The sequence below is a fragment of the Dipodomys merriami genome, unplaced genomic scaffold, assembly GCF_024711535.1.
Source record: "Dipodomys merriami isolate MVZ:Mamm:240054 unplaced genomic scaffold, mDipMer1.0.p SCAF_15, whole genome shotgun sequence".
Lineage (NCBI taxonomy): Eukaryota > Metazoa > Chordata > Mammalia > Rodentia > Heteromyidae > Dipodomys > Dipodomys merriami.
In genome coordinates, this window is record NW_027202826.1 from 9550494 (window position 1) to 9567168 (window position 16675).

The 16675-nt window shown below is 43.4% G+C and overlaps 2 protein-coding genes across 4 annotated transcripts in view; one reads left to right on the forward strand and one right to left on the reverse strand.

Moving 5' to 3' along the window:
- Lrba (LPS responsive beige-like anchor protein) overlaps window positions 1-16675 on the reverse strand; it is a 445034-nt gene that overhangs the window by 188902 nt on the left and 239457 nt on the right. For all 3 annotated transcript variants that reach the window (XM_070022191.1, XM_070022190.1, XM_070022192.1), the window contains exons 39-40: window positions 13484-13630; window positions 10874-11010 (exon numbers count right to left, since the gene is read on the reverse strand). In XM_070022191.1, coding sequence (XP_069878292.1) covers window positions 10874-11010; window positions 13484-13630 — 284 coding nt within the window. The remainder of the gene's footprint in view (window positions 1-10873; window positions 11011-13483; window positions 13631-16675) is intronic.
- Mab21l2 (mab-21 like 2) lies at window positions 5112-7835 on the forward strand. The gene has a single exon (XM_070022003.1). It carries the CDS (start codon window positions 6083-6085, stop codon window positions 7160-7162), a length of 1080 nt encoding a protein of 359 aa, XP_069878104.1. The 5' UTR covers window positions 5112-6082; the 3' UTR covers window positions 7163-7835.

Below are 16675 nucleotides of genomic sequence, written 5' to 3' on the forward strand. Positions count from 1 at the left end.
CACACCTTGCATGTTGATAGCATTTCATGTCCTATCTCATCAATACAACAAATGGTACTGTACTTTCTTTCTGGCCAGGCTAAAAGCTACACACTTCCATTTCTGTAAGCACAAGTTCCTTAATCTATCATTGCATACTTTGGTGAACTCAAATTATGTGTAGTTTATAAAATGGTACTTACATAGTTGCTATTCAACTGAGAGAAAACATTTATTATACTTTCAACTTTATTATTCTACTAAATGATACTAAAATTATACATTACCCAGTCAAATTAAGGGCAAACACTACTAATAATGTACACAGTATTATCTCAGGTAATTAAAAAAAACTTAAAATGTCCATGAAACAATATTCCTAAAACTACAGAATCACTGTAACTTTCAGTACAGTTTAATAGGTTCAATATCAAGCTGTTGCTTTCACTTGACATAACATTATCTTAGAATCCAACTGAGAACAATACCCTTGGGTTACCAATCAAATAAATTACAAGAGTCTTGGATTTTTTTTTAAGTCATTTTGTGAGATGTGGGAAAAGCTGTTGTTGCAACAGCAGGCTTGACCATTTAAGATTATTAATAGGTACCACAGTGAACTGTTTCAGGCAAGCATTCAATTATTGGTTATTCAAGATTGATTCCAGAATAATAACCAATACTGAAGTACAATTTCTGGCATACTATAGAGACTTTGATAATTTGATCAGTTACAGATCAATAACAGGTAATAAAAGAGAACAATGTTTGACTTTAACTTTTAATACAATAATGCATTGTTATAATATTGACATGTTAATGTCCCATATATATACTTAAATACAGTTATTTACTTCAGTAAAATTTCACCAACTAATACATGCTATTATCTTGGGTTATTTCTTTTTCTACCAGTTTTTATACTGTAATCATTTTTTAAATTCAGAGAACCTAATAATGTTTTGTTTCCCAGATTATATTTTGACTAAAAAGTTTTTTTTTAAAAAATCAAAATTTTGATAATTAAGTCAATTATCATATGAACTAAAATTTTGGCAATTACATAGATGTTTCAAAGTTATATTTAAGTGGAGAAGACCGATAAACACCTGGTCTTTTTAAGATCTTTTCTCGAAAGCCTAAAGCCTTCCAAAAGGTTTTTTAAGTCAGTATTTAATTTTTTGAGTGTTTATAAAAATGTTTCCTGGAAGATAAAGCCAGAAAATCTAAAAGCTGTGTACACTTTGGTAAAGATTACTGAAATACTAGGTATTATTTCTGCAAATGAAAAAAACAGCTTTTAAGTCTCACTAATCTGATAAAGTAAAAAAAAGTATACTGAAGGCTAAGTTAGTAAATACATTTCTAAGTAAAGATCAGCAGAGAATAAAACAGTTTAAGGATTCTCTATTCTCTGGAACATAAACAGGATTATAACTGTCAGCTGTACAGGGGCACTGACTGCATCCATTAGCTAGGTTTTCCCTCTGAGAAACACAACATGAACTGCTGCACCGTGTCTTCTCAGGTCCACACACTCCAGCAGCACACGAAGGAAGCTTCCTCAGCAGTGCAGGAATGTGTAAAACTGACAGGCAAAGGGCATCAGCTTTCCTTTTCCTCCCATTCTGTTTTTCTCTAAATGGAAGTCAGGGATCTTTCTCAGAGCACTTAAGCTGAGGCTGGTTAAGTCAGAGCTAAAGGAAAATAAAACTGAAATCTCTAGGTAAGGAAGTGTCGCGATTTGGACTATTTATTACTTTCCAAGAAAACTTTGGGAAAATCAAGTCATTTATTCCTGTCTTAGGAGACGCGATAAGGTTAGCATTCTAGCCTAACTGCCCATTGTTGGTCTCCGGTAAGTATTTTCAGTTTTAAAAGTGCTCTCAGATCATTACCAGACTTTAGCACCAGAATACCCATTTCCGATTCTAATTTTAAATATACAGACCCTCTGAAATGTAAATGCCTGTTTTCTTTTCTTAAAAAAATATTTGTAAGTCCATTCTCCCCCCCACCCCACCCCACCCACCCCTCTGTACTCCGAGGGGCGTCAATGAAAGGAGAGGCTTAATTAACAAGTGAAAGTTCACTGCATCGCAGTCCCGGGAGAATCAAATGCAGTGCGGAACGTGGTGCTTCTCCGGATCCACAACACCGGCATTTATGAAGCGCTGGTGGGTGACGTCCTCGTGGTGAGCGGCCCGTTTGTGAGAGGGCCTGGGACCTTTTCAGACTGGAGTTTCCGATGTAAGTACGATAGCGGACAGTAATTAAAAGCACGCCCACCTCGCCATGTTCATCGACATGCTTATAAAAAAAATTCCCTAATGCGATGATGGAAGAGATGAAAGCTAGAGAAGTCGGAAGGGCCTGGCCCAGAGAACTCCAAGAGGGAACAAAACAAAACACCGCCCCCCCAGCCTGGGGAGGGTCCCCTTCCCACTGAGGATCCCGGGCCGGGCCGGCCCCGCCGCGCCCCGGGCAGGAGCCGGCTGACGTGGGCACTGCCTAAAGCAAACAAACAAGATGTTTAACAGTCAAATAAAATGTCCCGCAGCCTCCCTAATGAATTTGTCAAGGGCCATCAGATTTCGCTCCCCCTCCGCTGCCTCATTAACTCAAGTATGATGAGGCGGTTGTGAGGAGAGAATGCAGATCAATCGCGCCCCAGACCTGCCGTGGCTTTTAGCCTCCGGAGTTTCTTTCTCTCCCTCGGTCTCCTTGAATAGAACGCGGGTGTGGGGGCCGCAGGAGCGGCCGCTGCGCTTTACCCCACCGCCCCGCGGCGCGGAGGGACTCCGGGGGTGACGGGGGCTCCGCGATCGCCGCCGCCGCCCGCCCCGAGACCCCCTTTCCGTTATTCAGCCGGGCCGGGCCGGGCCGGGCCGCAGCCAGCCGGGCCGCAGGGCGGTAGCAGGGAGCGGGGTGCGGGGAGCGGGGCGGAGCGGGGTTGGCGGCGAGTGTTTAAGTTTATGGCTCCAATGATGTTTCTAATTAGTACCGCGGCCATAAATTAAAGTCGCCTTTGTTTAACTGATTTATTATTAACGGCGGCACCCACCTTAGCCGGGGTAAATTGGAAATGAATTGTTTTTAAACCAAAACATGTGTCACGTTGTATCATCGCTGGGCCTCGGCGTGTGCATGGGCGCGCGGGGCGGTGCGGGGCCAGGCGCGGAGGGGCGCGCGGGGCGCCTCCGCCCCCCCCCCGCGGGGCGCCCGCCGGCGGGCGCGAGGACAGCTGGGCACCTGGCCGGCTCACCGACTCTTCCCCCCGGGGGACGGCGGGACGGGGCGGGGGAGGGGGGCACCGGGCAGCCCGCGAGGAAGCGGCCCCAGCAGCCGCAGAAACCCGCAGCCCGCCGCTGCCCTCACCGCCGCCACCCTGAAAGTTGACAAAACTGCGTCCCGGCAGCGTGGCCAGGGGCGCGGACGCCGTGGTTCTGTCCGAACTCCTCCCCGCCCACCGCCGAGGCTAGACTTCACAAAGAACCGGAACACCGGCCAACAAAAGCCAAAGTTCTCAGAAAGGGGCGGTGGCCGGGAGAGGAGGACCGCGAGCCCGCGGCCCGCACGGAGGTGGCAGGGTTACCGGACCGGGAGGCGCGAGCGCCCGCCCGCGCGCCCGCAGCGACGCCACCGGCGCCACCGCTCCCGGCGCGGCCGAACTCAGGCTCACCTGGCTGGGCCTCCCCAGGGCAGGTCAAACCCTCTCCCGGAGGTCCACAGAAGCCACACGACGGGGGTTTGCTTTTAAAAGGAAGGTAACGGACCCAGACGTTCGTTTTCCTGACGTAACCCGGTGCTGGACTATGGCCTCCTAAATCAGACTGAAAAGGAATCCTACCTGGGTGTGTTAAACACCTCAGAGGAGACACCTCAAGCCAGCAGCAAACCCTCGGGGGAGAGAGCCTTGTCTCGCCTAAAAGTTCTCCAAAGCTAGGCTGGGTTGCGGACCCCAGTTGGGTAAGGGCGCCTGCGTGGTTTCACTGATGCCACTGTGCCATCAATAGCGGGACAGTCCTAGGTTTTTGGAGCAGTCAAATCTTTTAAAAGCAAAAGTCAATTCGGAAAATAAAAGCATTTCACAAACGAAACATATTGCCTGAGAATACTTCCAAAATCAGATCTGTAACACTAATGTCTTAAGAAAAATTAAATTGGGGCTCACGTTTACTTCTGTCTTCATTCAGCTTGGCACAATTTTAGACGCTTATTTGAATAAACAAGTATACCTACGCCAAATTCTACCAGGCATGAAGTTACTTCCCAAAACTTCAAGCCATGTTCTCTCCAGTAACTGGTTGGTTTTTGTCACAATAAAAGAATAGCATAAAACGTATCTGGATCTTAGTTATGAAATAATTATCAAACAATATGCACACAGCAGCTTACAGGAACAAGCGATGTGTGGGTCTAAGCCCTCGGCGTACACTCGTTCCTCCACCACCACCCCTCTGGCACATGTACAGGACAATTGCTCTATCTCAGCAACAATGAGAGGAGGAGAATAAACGGGAGGGAGTTTACTGGAGAGAAGAGAAAAAGGAAACTTCAACGATTAGATACTCTTCATAGCTCCCTCCTTGCTCCATGTGCCTCAGGCAGAGGTCATTTTTAGTTTGCACCTACTGCACACTGTTGAGAGAATTTTTAAGAAGTGAACCTTTCTGAACCACAGTTTCTCTCTCTCGAGTTATTACAGCCATCTCCAGGAGAACTTCTACAGACCCCCCTTCTTCTTTGTGACTGATAAGAGGGTGAAGAAGAGGGAGCTGTAAAACGTGTGCGAGCATTTGACTTCTACTGTCTCCTTGTGTTTTCTTCTTTTCTCTTCTCCCACTCTCCCCCCTTTCTTTATCAAGTGCCTCCGTGGCTGCTACCGTTCCCCAGCCTGCCGGTCTTCTCTCTCGGATTGGCTAAAGCACTGACAGCTCAGATAGGGATTGTAGGAAGTGGAGCTCCACCCCCTCATGATGGCCCTGGGACCATTCATAAACTAAATCAGAGAGAGAGAGGGGGAGAGAGAAAAAGGGAGAGGGAGAGGCAAGGAGGGAGGGAGGGAGGGGAAGAGAAAGAGGGGGGGTAGGTAGGGGCAGAGAACGGGAGGGGCAGAAAGAGGGGGAGACGTCAGAGGAAAGGAGGGAGAGACGTTCAGAAAGTGGAATCCGCACAAGCAACCCAGGAGAGGAACAGCCCCGAACCCTTCCAACGACACGCCAGATGCAACGCCAGCCACGACTTCGTCACACTAAAATAGATTTTGTGAGGGCCCAAAGTATAAATTACGAAGCAGAAATGAGTATCAGACAACTTCCAGCGGTTTGCACCTAAAGACAAGACTCCACGGCCAACCTTCCCACCCAACCCAATCAACGCCTCCAGTAGAAACGCGGAAAGCTGCGAGGACAGGACCCCTGAGCGGAGATCAGGCCCGCGCGCCTAGAAGGAGGAAGGAGAGCAGGGGAGCAAGAGAGCGAGCGCGCGGCGCCGGCTCAGCTGCGAGCAGCCGCACTTCGCCTCCGCTCTCCGTCCGGGGAGGGCGCGGAGGGGAGAGTCGCCCGCCCGGGAGCAGCGGAGAAGGCCGGCCGGCGCGGGAGCGGAGTTTGAGAATGAACCACTGACCGTGGCGCTCTTGTTTTTCAGTGTACTTGGGCACTTAAGTGACCTCACCCCAGCCGTTTCCGCGCCCTCTCCTCCACCGACCTCCAGAGCCCAACTTCTGAGTAGTCCGACATCTCCCTCCCCGACCCCAACCTCTCGTGCGCAGCTTTTCCCATGTAACTTATCGAGGGCGCGCGGGAGAGTCCTAGCAGGGACTTTGCTTTCTCAAACACTTTCCGTGGCGTGATAATTCTTCTTCTGATTTTCTGAAGAAGGAACGAGGAGGGGTTCAGAGGGAGGGAGAGGACGGGGTGGCCGGGCTGCAGCGGCGGCGGGTCAGCCCAGGTGGACGGCCGCTGCGCCCAGTGCGGTTGGGGAGGGGGGGAGCACGCACACCGCCTCTTTCCAAAGCCGCAGGGCCACCACCCGCGCGTGAGCCTTGGATCCCTCAACGTACTGCGAGACGCCGGTGTACAGCCCGGACCTGTGCCCGAACATGATCGCCGCGCAGGCCAAGCTGGTCTACCAGCTCAATAAATACTACACGGAGCGCTGCCAGGCGCGCAAGGCGGCCATCGCCAAGACCATCCGGGAGGTGTGCAAGGTGGTCTCGGACGTGCTCAAGGAAGTGGAGGTGCAGGAGCCCCGCTTCATCAGCTCCCTGAGCGAGATCGACGCCCGCTACGAGGGCCTGGAGGTCATCTCGCCCACCGAGTTCGAGGTGGTGCTCTACCTGAACCAGATGGGCGTCTTCAACTTTGTGGACGACGGCTCGCTGCCGGGCTGCGCGGTGCTCAAGCTGAGCGACGGGAGGAAGCGGAGCATGTCTCTGTGGGTCGAGTTCATCACGGCGTCGGGCTACCTCTCCGCGCGCAAGATCCGCTCGCGCTTCCAGACGCTGGTGGCCCAGGCGGTGGACAAGTGCAGCTACCGGGACGTGGTCAAGATGATCGCCGACACCAGCGAGGTGAAGCTGCGCATCCGGGAGCGCTACGTGGTGCAGATCACGCCCGCGTTCAAGTGCACGGGGATCTGGCCCCGCAGCGCGGCGCAGTGGCCCATGCCCCACATCCCCTGGCCCGGCCCCAACCGGGTGGCGGAGGTCAAGGCCGAGGGCTTCAACCTGCTCTCCAAGGAGTGCTACTCGCTGACCGGCAAGCAGAGCTCGGCCGAGAGCGACGCCTGGGTGCTGCAGTTCGGGGAGGCGGAGAACCGCCTGCTGATGGGCGGCTGCCGGAACAAGTGCCTGTCGGTGCTGAAGACGCTGCGGGACCGCCACCTGGAGCTGCCCGGCCAGCCCCTCAACAACTACCACATGAAGACCCTGCTGCTGTACGAGTGCGAGAAGCACCCGCGGGAGACGGACTGGGATGAGGCCTGCCTGGGCGACCGGCTCAACGGCATCCTGCTCCAGCTCATCTCCTGCCTGCAGTGCCGCCGCTGCCCGCACTACTTTCTGCCCAACCTCGACCTCTTCCAGGGCAAGCCCCACTCGGCCCTGGAGAGCGCTGCCAAGCAGACCTGGAGGCTGGCCAGGGAGATCCTCACCAATCCCAAGAGCCTGGACAAGCTATAGGGCGCCGGCACCGCACCGCGTGGGAACACAGCACCCACCCGCGGGCGCGCCCCGGGACGCGCGCTCGAGGCGCCCCGCTCCGCCCGGGGGGACGCCCGGGATCTCCCCGAAGTAACCATAACCGGGGCCGGCCACAACGACGACCACGACCTCCGTGCGTGCGTGCGTGCGTGGAGGAGCGAGCAAAGGAGAGCGCACCGACCCAAACCAGACACAACAAACACAAGCAAACCAACACCCACCTTCTTGCACAAAAGTGATCATTTTCCTCCAAACAATGTGAATTTAAAAGGTCACGCAAAAGGAGCGATCGGGCTGGCTTTGCCATCACGAAATGAAACCCAAGGTACATTTTCGAATCAATGTATCTTAGCTCCCCCCTTTCCTTTCCTTCACTACCCCATCTTCTCTGTCAGTCTGTTGGTTGGTCTCTGCCTCTCTCTCTCTCTCTCTCTCTCTCTCTCTCTCTCTCGTTTTGAGTTGCCTGAATGACTGTCACCAAGTGAAAGTAATTATTTAACTATATGTGAAATTTCTCTTTTAAAAAAGTTTTACTGATGTTAAACGTATCTCAGTGCCAATGTCAGATTGTGCCCTTCTCTCCTCGCCCCTCTGCCCTCACCCGAAGATGTCTTGTTGAAAACAGTAATAAAAATATTACTTTACATTGTAACTGCTTGTGGATTGTTCTTAAATGAAGGAAAGCTCACTCTTGTATGCAATACAGAAGGTGTGAACTTAACGAATTAAATGCAAAAAAGGCGTCACCTGAACTTTGACTTGCAAAATTTTAAATATAAAACCATTTATAAAATTAACCGTACAAGTTCCCACCAAAATCCTTAGTATATTTGTTCTCTAGATTTTAAGAATGAAAGTAACGTCAGACTTGGAAAAAGCAAACTATGTGGAAGAACAGGATTTAATATTAATTTCAAAACCCTTTCTAAAAAGATGTTCTTTCTTAAGCCATCACTTTAAAATCCAATACAAATGAAATATTTATAGATGTTTTCTGAATAGTTAACAATGTTGATGGTTTTCCTTCAACCATTTGTACTCAAGCTTCAAATAATAGAATCTAAACTAAGTACAATAAGAATAAAACGATTTCAGCAATATTCTTCTCCCATAGAAAATGCTGATAGAAACAATTCAGATGTATAAACTACTTAAGTTTCTAAACGGCTTATAAATGCCAAGCCATAATCAATTTGATCAAATTTCAAAAATGCTCCTTACCTTGCTTATGTACAATTCAAACCAAAGACTTTAATACGCATTCAACAGCCAAAGAAAAACTTGTTCTAAGAATTTACAAAAAAGAAAACTGCCTTCTTCCAGCTTCTGCTTTTCTAAGGCAACAATCCAATAAACTAATTTTAGCATTCTAACTTTGAGAAAGGTTTCTTTTTCGTGTAAGGAAATTATTTGGATTGCAAAATAATTAGTTAAACTGAAAGTTTCCTAAAGGAATTGTTTTGTTTTGGAGGGAACTATATACTCCACTAGCTTTGCTAATGTGAAGCACAGGTACAGGTTAGCGGTCACACTTCAACACTTAAAAATTAGCATAGTTGTAAACTTATTGTGTAAAATCTATGAATGACAGATACAGAGAGAATTTCTAAAAAGTGATTTCAGGAGGAGAAGTCTGAGTGGGGGAGGGGTATAAGGAGGGATGAGCAGCAGAGCAGCAGGGCAGCAGAGATGGACACCAGGTAACTACTCAGGGTTGAAGCCTAGCTCATTTGACAGAACAAGCTTACATTTAGGATTTCCAGGTCAAAATATACCTTGATCTTACAGGTTCTGAAACCATCTATCCTTTGGATGTGTGTGTATCTTTCTTTTCTAGTCTCTTCCTATAGCTATCAAACAAGCTCACTAATTCAGTTCAGTCACTAATGTTTTTAAAGACAAATATAAACACTGGAAGAAACTGCCTGGATTTTAAGAATATTTTCATAACAAGCAGTAAGTACTTATATTTGCACAAAATCATTGAAGAGCATAGTAATTAGCTTAAAAGATAAAAATACTATTCTAAGATGACTTTTTCATTCAAAAAAGTATTTCTAGTAATTCCCAAATAGTCTCTAATAAGAATTAGTATCTTGACAAGAAAAAAAAAGTCTCTAATTCAGCATTCTTTTCATTGTCCTTATGTAATGTGGTATTAGGGAAAATTTTAAAGAAAAATATTGGTTTTTAAAAAAGCTTTACCTACAAAATACCTTACAGCATTAACATCTTTCCAAAATAAAAAAAAATTCTTCCAATGATTGGCTGGGCCTTTTAAAAATTAGCAAGAGTTTTGGCTTCTGGGATATTAGGCAGATTGCAGTGGTACAAGGTGATTTTTATGATTAGGCCAAAAGATTCCATATTGCACAAGTAATAGAGATAGAAGATTAATTTAATGATGCTGCACAGAATAAGAACAGAGAGAAGTAAAAGTTACAGATTCTCCTAAAGTAGCAAATAACTTTTAAAAAATCAATCAGAAACATTGGGAGAGGTTTTCATTTTATAAATGATTCATTAGACACCTTGAAACTAAATCAGATTTTAAGCTACATGTATATTCCAAAAGCATAATACAATATTCTGAACCAATCTCAGACCCTCTTAAATTCATGAGCTACCAACAATCACAGAATTCAATTTTAATCTTTCTTCCCTAATTAAAATACATTTCAGACATTTTAACCATACAATAAAGTAAAAAAGAAATCCTAGGTGCTGTGATTTTAGAATTAAAGTTTTCTGTACACTGGATTAGCTGAATTATCTAGCTCAAAACAATTTCTATCATGGCCTTCTGTAATATAGTACTGTCTATATACAGATTGCAATATGTAAACAAGATGCTGGAAATATAAACAAAATGGTTTGTAAAATCCTTAATAAAATGATAACACTTTTCATCACGAGTTACTTTGAAATTTTCTAAATTATTAATATTTAATAATGCCAATACAATTTGTAAGAATCTCCTGCCAATAAATTCAAGACACACACACACACACAATCAGTCATTCAGTCAAATTAATTATTCCATCTGAAGCCACAGGTTGCTTATTTTGATCATTTTTAAAGATGCCATTTTATGATTCACATTCATGAAATCAATATAACTTTGGCTTTAAATGTTCTTACTAAAATAAAGTTCTCAAGGTCTGAAGAGTAACATAAAATACATTTTAAGAGGAAATTACATTTTCATTTAAGATAGGAAATTATGCAGTGCCTTGTAAAATCTACTACAGGTAATGGGAAACAGAGGTATCACCCACACTTGAAAAACATGCCTGCATGCACGACAGAGCAGTAAGTCACTGGGACAAAGCAAGGAAAGTGATATATTGGCAGAATATCCAGAAAACATAACGGCTAAACAAAAATAATTCCACTCTCAATCTGACTGAATTGTGTAGCTTAATTCACCCTGGACCCTTCAAAGCAAAATATAGATGCTGTTCCTGGAGCACCACCCCTCCCCCAGCAAAGAGCAATTAAGTAGAAACTGTTTTCAAGGCTAAATGAACTCTGATAATCTGACTAAACAGTAAAGAAATCGTAAGTTAAAAAAGGCATGTGCCTTGCATGCAAGCAGAGGCAATTCAGAGAGAAATTTGAACTAGGAAATTTTACCAAAGCCAATCTTATAGCAGCCACCCTGTAAGAAAGAAACTCTCTTCATCTCACCTTGGGGTCGATTTTCTTGAAGTTAGGATCCTCTTCATCCACCTCAAAGTAGAGTTCGGAGGAGGTGACAGAAAGAGTGCCCTTTACCACCACAGAGGGGGCCACCAGCTGGGCTGGTGTGCTCAGGCTAACGGGACCTGCCAAGGCAAAGACAAGCCACAGGGGCTAGAATGACAGTTTTCAAAAAAATCACATTTGACCAGAATTTCAATTTAATTTTTTCATTCTCACTTCTGTATACAAGATTGCCTGCCAATTTTATATTTCCATATCCTGTCCATCCCAAATCTTCTTCAAAAATACAGGGTCAGGATTCTCAAAATAGATTATTATAATAGACAATTGACCATAACAAAAATGAGGATATACTTATTTTATAGAGAGGGCTGGGCTCTCATCTCTAGCTAAGAAGGTGACTGCTTAAATAAGTGCATCTACATTCCACTTAGAAAACAAGCCTCAGGCTATCAAACAACACAGAATAACAACCAGGAGCAAGGAAGCCTCAATAGGCTGCCAAGGCCAGAGGTGAACATGGAGTTTTTGACTGAGGCTTGAGTACACAAAAAATCACTAGCTCATTAGTAAAGTAGGAAATTCTCTGATAAATCATATTCTCTGGTAAAGATCCTAGCCAGTTCGATTCAAAACCCTTTACATATAACAATTCTCCCTCATACAAGACTGATAAAAAATATTTCTTTTCTAAGCCTGCCTTCTACTGCTAAATATTGTTCAATGCTTCCAAATCTAATATTAGTGTAGTTGAGGGACTCTGGGAGTAAACAGCTGGAGGGTGGGTTTCCAAGTGAATGAATTTTTATTGGAATAATCAAATCTCCACAGGGCTTATCAAAGAGACAAATCAGACCACTACTGAAAACAACAGACCCACTACAGATAGAACAGCATAAAGTATATCTGTGCTAAAAATAATAATTATAGACACATACACCCAATTATGTAGAGCTAAATGTTGAATTTGAAATCCCATGTCAATTCCTCATTGTAGAAATCCTATAGAAGAAAAGAGTCAAGCAGAAGATTGGCACTCACTGTTCTGAATTAATATAGTGCCTATAAACAAGGTGCACCTATTCAGGTAATCAATGGGTGAATAAGTGTTTCAAAATTCAGATGAATTGACATTTCCATTGATTGTGAGAAGGGTGATGGTCCTTAATCTCACATCAATCTTAATGTGTGCCAGGAGGACAATGGAAGGATGCTCTGTGGGGATCAGCGCAGGTTTTGCCCTCTATCCCCAATGTGCAGATACATTGTGTTTGCAGATGGGCAGCAGATAGCTGCAGGACAGCCATGATTTCCCAAAGCTCATCCCTACAAATGGATGAAATAAGCAGCTATGTGTTCTTTTGCTGTCTCCTTTTGCCCTCTGTACATTAGCATGTAATCCTGAGAAGAAATAACATTTTTTCAATCACTCTCAGACATTCAATTATAGGGTAAGCAGACAGCTGCAGGAGCTAGGGCAGCCTAGGTCCTACAGAAGACCCCTGACAATTTCCACTTCATTTCTAGCCCACACCACTTTATTAGTGTGGATTACTTCTTAATCCTATTGCCATTGTCAAGATTATATAATTAAACTCCCCTTTCACCTCTATTACTGTATGAATGTATTACTAGTAGCAAGAATAGAGGCAAAGTAAAAGAGGAAATGGGTAAATGGATGTAAAGGAAAAGACGAGAACAGCAGTATCCACCTTACTCTCTCCATACCCATCCAATCCTTTAACAGTTTAGAGCAATTTTATTTTACTTTACAGGGAGCCTTCTAGCCTTGAGAAGGCTAGAAGGCTCCTATTTTTGCTTTTCATTCTCAAGTTGCATTAGCAGATGTGCAGACAAGTCACCAAATAGCTTTCTAACATCTTTTCTCTTAAAATTATCAGAATTGAAGACTGTAGTTTTTACCTATAAAAACTGTAGACTCATTCAGACCTTCCTCCATGACGAGCAGTCACAGGCTTTAAAGGAGAAAGCTGTTTAATGAATGGCTAAAATCTCAGGCTAAACAAGAGAATTTTTCCCATAAGGGACGTAAAACTGAGACTCTGTAGAGTACAAATCAAAATTCCTACATCAAGGAATATATGTGAATCCTGTGAAAAAAACATGGTATTCTTGGAGTTGATTTTTTTTCAGTGAGTTAAGTATATATGCAGTACTATTCACTATTCTTAGTGAACAGTATTTACTATTTACTTGTATAACAAAGTAAATAGCTCATCTGCCTGCAAGCTTTATTTATAAAACAACTGGACGATTCTCACTTATGGCCGTCATTTCACAGATAATAGTAACTCTCACGGGAGAGGTGAAACAATTTTTGTAGCTGCTTTTAAACTTTTTCCTCTATCAGTGAAAATTAGACATAAAATAAAAAGATGGGAAAAGACAGGAGACAAAGAGAATAGAAAATAAAGGAGATATTGTAGACAACGGTGGAAGGAAAGAACAAAAACAATCTGTAATATAATTGTGGGTGTAAGCTTGGGAGTGCTAGTGGTCACAGCTGAAGAAGTAAGTAATTAGATGTTCATTGTCCCAGAGCCAGCTGAAATATCTGCACAACCACTGAATTACCGGCAAGATTCTCTAAATCTTTCTCATCCACGGATGATAGAGTATCATCGTCGCCTTCCAGGAGAATCTCGTTTTCTGAGTTCTGGTTTCCTAAAGCCTGACTCTTGATGGACTGTTTTCCTTTGGCAAGGATGTCTTCATCTGCAGCTGAAATGAAAAGGAAACAAAGCTGTCCATCAGTACTGGGAGAGCCCTAAGGCAGAGGGGCAGGGTTGAGTTAGGATAGTGGCCCAGAGATGGGCAATCTTTTATATGCACAGCCACACACTGTGGGGAAAGTGGCTAGGGTGACACACACTCCAGTCTGACAAACTCTATTCCCCAAGCTGGTGTAACGTTACCCTGAACAAGCACCCTAATCCCATCAAATCTAACCCTGCACCGCTCACTGAGCCATGTGTTTACTTCTAGTTGGAGGAGGAGAGGGTCCCCTCTTTAAAAAACAAACAAACAACAAAAAAACCTAGTAAAAATCAGAACCTAGTTTTGGAAATAATACTTATTTAACACAGAAAAACACAGATGAGTGATTGATTCTTCCAAACAATATCACACTGAAACATTTTGAAAGAGCTGGGGAGTGGCTGTGGCAGACAACCCAGAAATAAGAAGGGTCAGAGCTAAGGGAGATGCTTGCAGCCAATGAGGATTTAAGCCCAGACCCTGAAGCCATATCAGACACTAATAAAGCGACAGCAGCTGTTCTCTTCTTTATCCCCTCCGCCCTCCTTCCTTCCCCCATCGCAGGGGCCCATGTCTTCACACATACTCTCCCGCATTCTCCCCCACCCGCCCTTCACCCTTATACAAATATCCGAGAGCAAGGCCGTGTGGAAACTAAGTGGAGGCTCCTCACCCCCTCCTCTGCTGTTTAAACGAAAGGGCTAAGGCACCCCGGGGGCAAACATAACAGAAGGAGCAGGATGGGAGGCCTGTGGGTAAAAGGCCTGGCTCTGCCTCCCAGAGCAGCAGTGCAGGCTGAGGCACTGGAAGAAGCAGGGAGAAGGCTATGAGGCCAGCCTCTGAGAAGCACCTCCAGTCACCCACAGAACCATGGATGTGCAGCAGGGAAACTGGAAGGAGATCATGGCCACTCAGCAGCTCCACCCTTGCACCCTTCTCCAGGGCATCTGGTGTTTTAAGCAGTTTTCTCTTTTAAAAAAAAGAGGGCAGATCACGTTTATGATTTGTAAAAGCTCTCTGTGTGTCTTTTAAATCTTATTCATCTGAACAGTGCCACACTGCAAAGTTTCAAATCCACTATACTACTGACATTCACCTTTCTGAGCCAGGAAAACCCCAGAGGTGAAGCACCTGATACAGTAAAGTCCAACTATTGATATGGAAATCAGATGACCAGGCTGTGTGCTCCAATCCAGTCTCTGCCTGAGCCTAAGGCCCAAACTATAAGTTAATACTTACATAATTTATTCAAAATATTTAAACAATCCAAACCTACACTACTCGGAGGCTATTTGGGTTTAACGGGAGTGGCTATGGAAAGTATTCATGGTAAAACCAGTTTTTAAATATTTATTATGAATTCATCATGTAAACCACTTAGATACAAAACTAAAATGAACCAGGTAGGAGTTTTCTATTAAGCAAGGAAGTCTGGGAAGAAACTTTCTATGTTTTGTTTTGAATACACTGCACAGGTAAATAAAATCTTATTTTGCTTCATTTCCACAATATGAATCTATACAAATAACAAGTAAGCTGCACAAATGAAAGTTACAATAAATACTTGACAACTTCAATGTACCTAAATGACCACTAAATTTTAGGAACATGGAAGTATGTTTGTATGTCATTGTTTATATTGCAATTCATAGATTGCATTGCCCTGTAATCAGAAACACTGCTTTAATCAAAACAAAATCTTTTCCAATTTATAATCAACTTCACTAAAAATAAATCAATTACTGAGAAATTAAAAAGAAAGTATTGTTTTCTAGATTTTATAATTCAGTAAATGATAATACATTATCATTTGCTAGTTAGGTTTTAAACAAGAATTAGGATGCCAAGTTCTCTTCATTTCCTTGATTTTAAATTCTTTCTTCAAAGTAAAGGTATTAATTTTAATGATACAATTTACCATGTGGCAAAGAATGTTCAAAAAACTTTACATTTTGGGGGGAAGGGAAGAGTTAGGGAGGTGGGAAGGGAAGAAATCATAGGAAAAAAAAACAAAGGAGGGGGTAACAATGCTTGATAGGAAATGTACTCATTACCTTACTCATGTAACTGCAATGCCTCTGTACAGTATCTATCTTTACAATAAAAGATATATATGTATAATATATAAACTTTACATTAGAATTCACTTCTCAGAAACCTTCTGTTAATTCCCCATTTTCAGTAAGAAAATAGGCTCAAAAGGTTATATACCTTGCCCAAGGTAAAAAAAAAAAAAAGTCATGACAACTACGATTAAGATATAAAACAGGCAATATGATGCCAGTCTGGGATCCTAACTATTATTGCTTGCTGGCTGTAAGAAGAAAGGAAATTCACTCTGTAAGTATAATATACATGTAACTTACTAATTTTTCACTTAATTATTTGGTGAAATTTAAGATGGAAAAACCAGAATCATAATGAACAAGAATTAAAAAGGCTCATTTGCAAATCTAAATTTAAGGATCATATATCAAACACACCAGAAACAACTAAGTCAAACAGCTTGCTCATTACTTTGTCTGCAATGACTGCCATACAGATTCTGAAGTATGCCAAGATTATCTGACAAAAAAGAAAAAAGAAAACTTTTTCTCTAATCTGTAAACATTTACCAAAAAAAAATGAGAATCCTCAGTGGCAATAGGCAATGGTTTAAAATAGCTCAATAAATAAATTCACATGCATTTAAATGACCACTAAACATATAATGTGTTATCACTTCCAACTGGGACTTAAATTTTTAAAATATATTCTCAACATGATGACTCATATTAAAACAAAGTAACTTTTGAATTAAATAGTTTTTATGAAAACAAAAACTTAAGTACTGTGGTGTATGGTATACATATGTACAACTCACTTTAATTTATTTATTTACTTATTTTTACAAGCTCAGATTCTGGATTTGTTCAACCTCAACTGAGAAACCTCTTGTCATAGAAAATATGCAGCTTACTGATATTTAGAATGGTTTTCCTGTAATTAACTCCCCCTTGAGGATTTTAA

Excerpts from the sequence above, each read along its gene's own strand:
- Mab21l2 (XM_070022003.1), top strand. The coding sequence starts at position 6,083 with ATGATCGCCGCGCAGGCCAAGCTGGTCTACCAGCTCAATAAATACTAC.